The sequence below is a fragment of the Genypterus blacodes genome, unplaced genomic scaffold (genome assembly GCF_046128005.1).
Source record: "Genypterus blacodes isolate CSIRO-AG114 ecotype Tasmania unplaced genomic scaffold, CSIRO-AGI_Gbla_v1 ptg000574l_1, whole genome shotgun sequence".
Taxonomy (NCBI): Eukaryota; Metazoa; Chordata; class Actinopteri; order Ophidiiformes; family Ophidiidae; genus Genypterus; species Genypterus blacodes.
Genome location: NW_027467308.1, coordinates 30,118 through 40,000, shown reverse-complemented (window position 1 = coordinate 40,000; position 9,883 = coordinate 30,118). Strand labels below are relative to the sequence as shown.

The 9,883-nt window shown below is 49.2% G+C and overlaps 2 protein-coding genes across 2 annotated transcripts in view; one reads left to right on the top strand and one right to left on the bottom strand.

Annotated features, from left to right (window-relative positions):
• The window catches only part of foxf1 (forkhead box F1), a 4,351-nt gene extending 919 nt beyond the window's left edge, over positions 1-3,432 (top strand). The window contains exons 1-2 of the mRNA XM_076140338.1: positions 1-208; positions 2,110-3,432. The exon at positions 1-208 is cut by the window's left edge and continues 919 nt beyond it. Coding sequence (XP_075996453.1) covers positions 1-208; positions 2,110-2,273 — 372 coding nt within the window. The 3' untranslated portion in view covers positions 2,274-3,432. The remainder of the gene's footprint in view (positions 209-2,109) is intronic.
• Positions 3,433-5,211: 1,779 nt separating this feature from the next.
• mthfsd (methenyltetrahydrofolate synthetase domain containing) lies at positions 5,212-9,726 on the bottom strand. Its single transcript, XM_076140333.1, has 8 exons — positions 9,623-9,726; positions 9,404-9,507; positions 8,845-8,958; positions 8,600-8,713; positions 8,420-8,510; positions 7,710-7,822; positions 7,353-7,478; positions 5,212-6,082 (listed from the first exon to the last, which is right to left on the bottom strand). The coding sequence occupies exons 1-8, from the start codon at positions 9,648-9,650 to the stop codon at positions 5,525-5,527; spliced, it is 1,248 nt and encodes a 415-aa protein (XP_075996448.1). The 5' UTR covers positions 9,651-9,726; the 3' UTR covers positions 5,212-5,524.
• Positions 9,727-9,883: the final 157 nt, after the last annotated feature.

The window sequence follows — 9,883 nt, the reverse complement described above, 5'->3', positions numbered from 1 at the left end:
GGCGGGGGCGTCATGGAGCCTCACCCCGTCTACTCCGGCTCCGCCTCGGCCTGGGCCCCGGCGGCCTCGGCCTCCATCAACAACGGAGCTCCGTACATCAAGCAGCAGCCTCTGTCCCCCTGCAACCCGGGGGGGCCGACCCCCCTGCAGCCCGGCCTGGACCAGGGCTACCTGCACCAGAACGGACACGGAGCCGCCGAGCTGCAAGGTACACAGACACACACACACACACACACACACACACACACACACACACACAGTTGACTTATTGAATATGCAGCTCTGTATCTTTGACATTAGACTGCAGGAACACAAACATGTTCTCTTTTATAAACACAGATAGACGGGTCAGCATTTAAATATGTCAAATGTTTATCACATCTGTGTCGCTTTATCTTCTTGTTTTCTTTATTTGAGGCTGAAGGTTTAGGGTTTAAATGATCAAGCAATATTTAAGTGAATACTTGATTTGTTTAGGTCCATATACAGTATATAAATATATATAAATATATATAAATATGATTATATATAAATATAAATATAGATACTGTATATAAGGTAAATGTATATTAGTAGATTTCATAAATAAAACGTAAATATGAGGGAAGATTTTGGGAGAAAATGATTGTGATTCTATTCTCTTTATTTATAAAACAATGTGACTTAACTGTCACATAAACACACTTCTTACATCACAACCTGCTTTATGAGCACAAAATCATCTGTTTACAACTTTACCATCTGAAGCTTCACTTTTACGTTTAAACACACACACACACACACACACACACACACCTGACTTTTTCTGAACTTGAATAATTTCCTGAATATTTTTTTTACAAACTTTGTGCGTTTTTATGTCATAAACTGAGACACAAGCGGCTCAATGAACCAGACACACACACACACTAATTCACTCACTCACTCACACACCCTTACGCACTAAAACACACGCGGTGTATCGGACTCGTTATTCTTTGACTCGTTATTGTTGGAGTCCCTCTGCAGATCAAAGTATAAGTTCATATCAAACAGCAGATGGACTCAAGCACACAGACTTTCTGCTCGCACGCGCTGCTCAGAGGAACGGAGGGTGCAAAACCGCGCCGACAAGCAAGGCAGCAGAGCGCAACGAAATATTATTAATATAATTATGAATATGAAACCGTGAAACAGGACAAACAGGCGGCATGACGTCATTACTCATTTAGGATTATTACACACACTTAGTATTATTACTATTATATTTCTTGAATATTTGAATTAAGAACGCGCAAACAGCTGAGGGAGATTACGGAGATATGATATTAATATGATTATGATTACATTATATTATATTCTTATATTACATTATATTATATTATATTATATTGTATTATATTATTATTGTGCCACCTTGATAAACGCTGCGCCGCTTTAGAGGATGATTGGTCATAATAATAATAATAATAATGTTTAGCAGCTAAATATTTTACAACATATCGAATAAATATGTGAATAAATAAATACACACATCAGCCTGGTGATCTTATATTATTAAACATTTCATTGTTAACCAAAAGTTAAACATCAATATTTATATTTGTCTTTTTTAAATGACATTTCAAGAATAAAACAGCTGCAGCTCAAGCAACAGAAAAAGAAAGGAAAAGTGTATTTAGTTCAGTCACTTTAATTCAGAAAGTGAACTTCTCATTTATTCTAGATTCATTTCACACTGAGTGAAACATTTCAGCCTTTATTTGTTTGATTGTTGATGATTTCCGCTCACAGCTCATTAAAACTTCGTATCTAAGAAAATGTTAATATTGTGAAGAAGTTGAATGTCTTAGCCTCACGGTGTCTCAGTCAATCAGCTGAGACTCAAACCACCTGCTGAGGTCTGCTGAGCCTTAAATCTCTGAGTCTGGCTCAGTCTGACAACAACACGGGGAAGAGACCGGAGTCTAATTTAATGAGCTGCACCTGCATGTAGACAGAGATCAATACAGATCTATAAATATAGATCTATATGTGTATCTATATATTTACATGTATTTATCACAAAGTGTCTGTAAATTGATTGAGATGATTCATACCTGTCTGTCTCTCCGCCTGTCTGTCTCTCAGGGATCCCTCGGTATCACTCCCAGTCCCCCAGCATGTGTGACCGGAAGGAGTTCGTGTTCTCCTTTAACGCCATGACCTCGTCCTCCATGCACTCACCGAGCAGCGGCTCCTACTATCACCACCAGCAGGTCTCCTACCAGGACATCAAGCCCTGCGTCATGTGACGGGACAGAGGACACGAGAGAGACGGGACACACATGGACACATAACCACAGAGACTGAGACTGAGACTGAGCCGCGTCCCGGGCGGAGACAGACTGGACTACTAACGGACCCGCCGCAGAATAAGAATAATAATATGAATAATATATGATAGAGCGGCGGACTCGGGCGGACTCGGGAGGACTCGGAGGTACTGAGCGGTGCGGCGTCTTTGTCTCTTCTCTTCCTGTGTCGGTTCTGTCCCGGACCTTTCACATATCGATCCATGTCCATGTGTGCGGAGGACGAGAGGTGACGTCATGCCTTCATCAACCAACACGCAGCGCGAGGACGAGATCGATACGTGCTGACGTAATGAGAGCGCACGCGGACGTTAAGAACGGAGTCGATCAGGTGGAGGCGTGGTCACGTTCTGACCGGAAGTGACCGGAAACAGTTCAGCCCCAATCAAAGTGATGTATAGATTTTTTTCCCAACCAAAAGACGCGATTGGTCAGTGACCCCTGACCCCTCCTCCTGGACCCTCTGGTTCTGACCACAGCGGTTCCACACACATCAGCCGGCTCCATCCTGGTTCTCCTCCTGGTTCTCCTCCTGCTGGGATCCCTGAGCTGATCCGTCTGGGAGCTCGGCGCTGCAGGAGCCTCTAGTCTGTGAGTCCACGTGGACCTGCAGCACCGGGTCTGGACCTGAACACCTCGCACGCAGCACAGCAGCATGAGTGGCGGCCTCCAGAGCGGCCTCTCCTCCTCCGTACTCCTGTGTTTAAACCATGAAGGCACTTTTTCTGTTGAATAGCCGATAAACAAAGGTTTTATTTATTCTGTAGGCCGACAGATTTTAATTTCAGACAGATTTAAGCTTTATTGGCAATATTTGTCAGAAAGCTTCTTATTTGTGTTAAAATGCAATTTGAGGATATAATGTAATATAATGTAATAAGCACTGTTAGATTAGAGACAACCTTTATCTTCTGCACTGTAACTATATGATGTTAGGACCTTAGCCAGGGCCCAGGGGCTCCAGAGGCTCCAGAGGCTCCAGGGGCCCCTGTGGCCCCTCTGGCCCCCTCTGGTCCCCCCAGGCCCCCTGAGGTTTAGGCTTTATTACAGTTCACCGTTTGTATCATTTATCTCTTTCAGACTAAACAGCACAAACTGACTCGCGTCTCTTCTTCTGTGTCTTTGCCTTTAGGGCCCAAATATAAACAATATAAACACTGTTACCATGACGACACACAGAGCTGACATATTTGATCAACATCAACATCTCTATATAATGAAGGGGTTTAACTAAATCAATAACAATATCATTCATTCATTCATTTGGTTACAAATGTATAAAACCCTGACGAGGACCTGAACCTCTCCTCACTCTGGGTTCATTCAGATCATCAGGACCTCTGCTGATCTCAAGATCAAACTGGAGACAAATTGAATCAATCATTTCCCTGGAGGTCACAAAGTGAAAGTAAAAGAGTTTAAAGTGTAAAAGTCTCTCCTTCACACCAGTCACCCTCATGCAGCATGAAGACGCTCGCCTCACACATCTGCAGGGTGAGGCCAGATGTTGAGCTGCTGACTGATCATCCAGTCTGTTAGAGGTGAAACAGGAAACAAAGGACTTCTTCCTGTTTACTGAGTGTGACTGCAGTCTGAGTGTATAAATGTAGAGCATGTGACTTCAGTGGATCAGCTGAAGCATCATTATGAATAAAGAGGTTATTTATAGGCCTGGGGGGTTAGACAGGTGCCCGCCCGCCTCAGAGTCCAGGTGCCCCCCTCCCCCACACACACACATCAAACTCCTCAGAGCCCAATTATGGAGACATGTGAAGCTGCGGTCGCCTCACAGGCCTCCATGAACACCAGCGCCCCGTGTGGCGGTGCTGTGTCATTACACCCCAACATGAGCAAGAACAGCACCAGCTCATCTGGATCAACACAAACACACCAAACACGCGTGTGTCCCGGTTCACACGGAGCTGACGTGTGTCTCACATGTTACATATTGTGACATCATGCAGCACGAGGTCCAGATGTGAAGAGACCAGGAGGGAAAGACCAGGGAGACACGCACACACACACACACACACACACACACACACACACACACACACACACACACACACACACACACACACACACACACACACACACACACACACACACACACACACACACACACACACACACACACACACACACACACACACACACACACACACACACACACACACAAGAGCTGAACATGCAGCCACAGCCGCTCTGTCCTTATTTGTGTAAAGACGTGAGAGCGACTCCACAGAGCGGTAGAGGTCCGAGCTGCAGGCCTGCAGGGAGGCGGCGTGTTGAAAACAATAACAGGTGGTCCTAATGTAGTAAACACGGTGGTCTGGGATCCGTCAGCCGTCTCTAACATGGCTCCTCTCACGCTGCAGTAAAGTGCTGCTGCCAGCGAGCCAGCACACATAAATCTGGACCTGAAGCTTTTAACGCGCTCACAACATGACCACTGCCTGAACCCTGGGCCCAGCGCCCACCAGAGCGCCATGAGCTAACTGATGACATTTACTGAGGCCGAGTATCTGGGGTGGGGTGATGGAGGGAGGGGGGCGAGAGGGGGGAGGGGGGCGGAGCTCCACAGCTGTTCCCAAGCCGGGCCTGGATGACAGCTCCATAAAAAGCCTGGACACACACACACACACGCTAGGAGCTCGTCTCTCAACACACACACACACACACGCTACGAGATGGTATCTCAACACACACGCTACAAGCTTGTCTCTCAACACACACACAAAGTCAAGTTGTCCTGCCAGCACACAAACTGAGCTCCCTGGGTCTCTGCTGCCATCTAGTGGTCACCTGGTGGTAACACAGGATCAGCCTGGTTGTCTATGGAAATAATGGTCAAAACTTTGATCAAGATCCTCCTGCACGCACACACGCACGCACGCACGCACGCACGCACGCACGCACGCACGCACGCACGCACGCACGCACGCACGCACACACACACACACACACACACACACACACACACACACACACACACACACACACACACACACACACACACACACACACACACACACACACACACACACACACACACACACACACACACACACACACACACACACACACACACACACACACACACACACACACACACTTCAGGTTTATTTTAGGTAATAAACCGAACCTTCAACAATTTTTTCATTTTGATGCTAAAAAGCACTTTGATGAGCCTAAAGCCTCCACAGATTTGTTTCATCTGCCTGAGCGTCTCCAGCCTCCTCAGTGGGCGGGGCCTGTAGTGGTCTGAGTCCCGCCCTCTGGTTCTTGGCGAGCTCCGCCCTCAGGTGGTGTCCGCTGAGACAGAGCCCCTGCAGGGCCAGCAGGGCGCGCTGTGCGGCCTGGGGGGTGCCGTAGTCCAGGAAGGCCCTTTGCCGCCCCCCCTGCCAGCTCAGCCTGTGGGGCGTGGCCTCCCTCTCCTGCAGACACACCTTCAGCTGGCTGACACGTAGCCCGGCGGGGATCCCCCCCAGGAACACCCTGCAGGCACTGTGCACGCCGGCCAGAGACACGTCCTCTGTCCCGTCCCCTCCGTCCCTCGCCCCGGTCCTCTGTCCCTCCTCCGTCCCCTCTGCTTTACGCTCCGGCCTCACTCTGGCAGAGCCGGTGCCGGCCCTCTGTCCAGACTTCCTGCGGGGCCCGGCTCCCAGCGTGACGTCCTTCCCCTCCTGCTCCTGCAGAGCACGCAGCTTCTTCAGGACGGGAATCTTCTCCAGCGTGTCTGTGTCCAGCTAAAGACACAGAGACACAAAGACACTGATCTGACAACATCTCATCATCTTCATCTCCTTCCCCTCTGACCTGTGTGTGTTCCTCTGTCAGTGTGTACATGTTCTTCTTCTTCTCTTCAGCTTTGTAGGTCTCTAATGGACCCTGATGGATCCATGTTGGTGTTTCTGCCCTCCACAATAAAAGCCCAATGTATCTCCTGGATTCAGGGCATATATGACATACAGAGGGTTCAGGGTCAAAGGTCAGAGGTCATCATATGAGTCTGGATCTAAGCTTCTGTCTCCATGTAGAGGAGCTTTACAGGCTCTAACACCTGATCATGGATCCATCAGGGTCCATCAGAGACCTACAGACCTGAAGAGAGAGTGAGAGAGTGTGTGTGTGTGTGTGTGTGTGTGTGTGTGTGTGTGTGTGTGTGTGTGTGTGTGTGTGTGTGTGTGTGTGTGTGAGAGCTCTGAGGCTCTCACACACAGCAGTTAAAGCTCCTACTGTAAGCCGATAGATGGTGATGGTGTGTGTGTGTGTGTGTGTGTGTGTGTGTGTGTGTGTGTGTGTGTGTGTGTGTGTGTGTGTGTGTGTGTGTGTGTGTGTGTGTGTGTGTGTGTGTGTGTGTGCGTGTGTGTGTGTGTTCCTCCCTCCTGCTCAGTCGTGCCACAGCGATCACGCAGCGCTCCGTCTTCACTTCCCTGCCGGTTAAAAATAAAGTTTGTGTCTGTGTAAGTGTGTGTGGAGCTTTGATGTAAAGGATATACGGAGCCATTGTTTTGATCCTGGCCTGCGTGACCCTCCGTCCCTCTGCCCCGGCTCGACCAGGCCGCCGGCCGGCCCGAGCCTTTGATGATCAGACGTGAACTTCCTGTCTGTGAGGTCACTGGGTCCTGTTTACTTACACGTGTTTAAGAAGCTCAGAGGTTACACACACACACACACACACACTGCCTACGTGTCACCACGCAACACAAAAACATCTGAGAAACAAAGTAGGTGAAGACTAAATGACCTCATTGCTTCTCTTCTCCTGTTGTTACATTTGACTGAAGCCTGAGTTGATCTGTTATAAACCTGTGGACTGAAGGTCTGAAGTCACATTTAACTTCACCAAAGCCACTTCATTAATGTGCTGGATCATATTTAACTGAACAAGTGTGAGAATCATCAGAGGGGAATGGACTGAAGAAGTTAAAAAAGGAGAACAAGTTTGAGGGAAGTGAGGAAATGAAGCTGAAGCAGAGGAATGAAGCGTCCACTAGAGGGCAGTGCTGCTGTTACCTTGGACCAGATGATGGCCTCAGGTTTGGGCTGGCTGCACTCCGTCTGGATCACTCTGGTGGGCGTGAGGATGAAGTCCACCGTCAGGTCGTGATCTTCCATCAGCTCCTCTGGAACATCCACCACCTGAAACCATCAAGAACCAGCTGATCAACCAAGCACCAGAGCAACGGGAGATGAAGACTTAAAGAAGAGTCCAAAGTTAAAGCTGAGTCCCACACTTTGATCTGTGATGTCACGTTTCCTCTGTGGGGCAGAAAGCATCTTCTTCTTCATACATTACTACAGCGGGTTACTATGGCGACAGCATCCTGGTCTGTCCTCAAAGAGCCAGTATGTGACTGCACACACACTCACCTGGCAGTCGTGCACCACTGTGACCACCACAGTGGACGAGCTCACGGCTCCTGTAGACGCCATCATGCCGTACTCCATGTCTGAGTAGCCTTCGCCTTTTCCTACACGGAAGCCTGGGAGCCATCAGACAGAGACAGACAGCTGACATACATCACATGATGGACATATCTAACACCTGATGCTCATGGAGCCGTCAGAGCGGCAGCTCTGCTCTCCTCTGGACCAGGCTGCTAGAAACAGCAGCAGAACCTCCCCAGTAAAGGTCAAAGGTCACATGGACACAAACACTAAACACCTAAAGGAAACTTCCTGTAAGCACATCTGAGCTGAAGTTAGACTCTAATACATGTTAGGAGAGTTTGACTTTAGTTTCTGCCGAGAAATCAACACAGACTGAACCATCTGACTGAGGGACTGAACCATCTGACTGAGGGACTGAACCATCTGACTGAGGGACTGAACCATCTGACTGAGGGACTGAACCATCTGACTGAGGGACTGAACCATCTGACTGAGGGACTGAACCATCTGACTGAGGGACTGAACCATCTGACTGAGGGACTGAACCATCTGACTGAGGGACTGAACCATCTGACTGAGAAGGGTCCACCTTTATGACTGCAGACCAGGTATTATATGAGATGCTGAGTGGCAGGGTGAGCTCCCTGTGTTGGACGGAGCAGCTGGGTGAGCCGCTCTTGAACTCTGACCTTTCTCTGACACTGCCACAGATCCAACCACCACCAGGTCCACCTTCAGCTTTGCCTCCAGGCCCACAGGAACGCTGAAGTTCTTCACGCCCTGAGAAAGAGCAGAAACACAGAGGAGCCATCAGAACCATCAGAACCATGAGTGGTTTGGTCCCTACAGGTCTGCAGCATGTGGACCACCTGAGCCGTGGAGCAGATGCGTAGCTGCTCCTTGTTGGCCCCCTGGGGAGGCAGGATTTTGTTGAAGAGTCCAGAGCGAAGACGAGGGGTTGGAACCAACAACGTCTTCCTCGCCTGTTAGGAGGAAACAAGAGATGAGCCACAAGCCTGCAGATCAAACTACCGTACACCCATACAGAGGAACCATGTTTGTGACATGTTGGCGTAGGCTCGGCGACATCATGGTTCCCAGAATGCAGTGCTACCTGCAGCGCCGCCAGCCTGGCCCCCTCCAGAGGTTTGTCGGGATCCACCTTCACCTCAGCCGTGCGGGCGAAGGCGTGGAGCTCAGCCAGGCGGGCGCAGGCTGTCAGGGCGCCCTGGGGGGACAGGAGAGGAGGATGAGGTTCTGATGCTGCTGCGGCCCGTCTGGGCTCACTTTCACAGTCTGACTGGACCTGAACCCCCGCCAGCACATGCTGACAGGCAGTATCACATCTAATACAAACAACCCCACACATGTCAGCACCAACCAGTCGAGCTTTGACTCATTATGACGTCACACACACATCAGCTGATCTGCTGCTTTAACACTAAATGTACAAACAAACTGACTTCACTTGACTTGAGTTGTAGGAAGTTTGCTTTAGTTTAGTTGAACACGTTTGTGTTCAGAAGCTGAAGCTTTGTGACTTTGGGCTACAAACACATTTGACTTCTTATTGGTTCCGATGCTTCATGTTTGGATATTTACTTATTTTCCAGGAATGAAACTACGACAGTTCATAAAACAACACATGACGTCATCGCGGCGCCTCCACCTGCCTTAAAGTTGGGGATCCTGTAGTGAACCGGTCTGGGGAAGTCTGCGAGGTTCCGGTCCTCCATGTGGTCCCAGACCTTCTGGCGGAGCTCCTGCTTGCTGGCTCCTGCGCACGCACACACGCACACACACCCACAACCAGGTACACACACGTCAGCAGCTTCACTCGGACACACGCGGTTCTTTCACGGACACACACACGCAGCAAACGTTTCACCTACCAGGATGTGCGATGACAGCAGGCTCCATCGTGTTAACGGTGAGACAAATGAGTCCAAACACACACAAACACACGTGAGGTGAGCAGCTGCTGCCTGTTTATCATTTCTACGGAGGCTCAGCGGAGTCAAACCTGCCAAACGCGAATCCGAGCAGCGCAGTGCGTTGAGGTGAGCAGTGAACACAGAGGGTGAAACAGAACAGAGACTGAAGCTCTGTGGTCAGTAAAGATACAAACTGAGACACCAGAGGAGACGAGCGCC

What these genes read in the sequence shown, in the direction of transcription:
- mthfsd (XM_076140333.1), bottom strand. Translation starts at nt 9,650, where the DNA reads ATGGAGCCTGCTGTCATCGCACATCCTG. An exon ending in CAGTGGTGCACGACTGCCAG is followed by an intron (nt 7,479 to 7,709) that starts GTGAGTGTGTGT and finishes TGATGGTTTCAG; the next exon opens with GTGGTGGATGTTCCAGAGGA. An exon ending in AGGCCATCATCTGGTCCAAG is followed by an intron (nt 6,083 to 7,352) that starts GTAACAGCAGCA and finishes CTGTGTCTTTAG; the next exon opens with CTGGACACAGACACGCTGGA.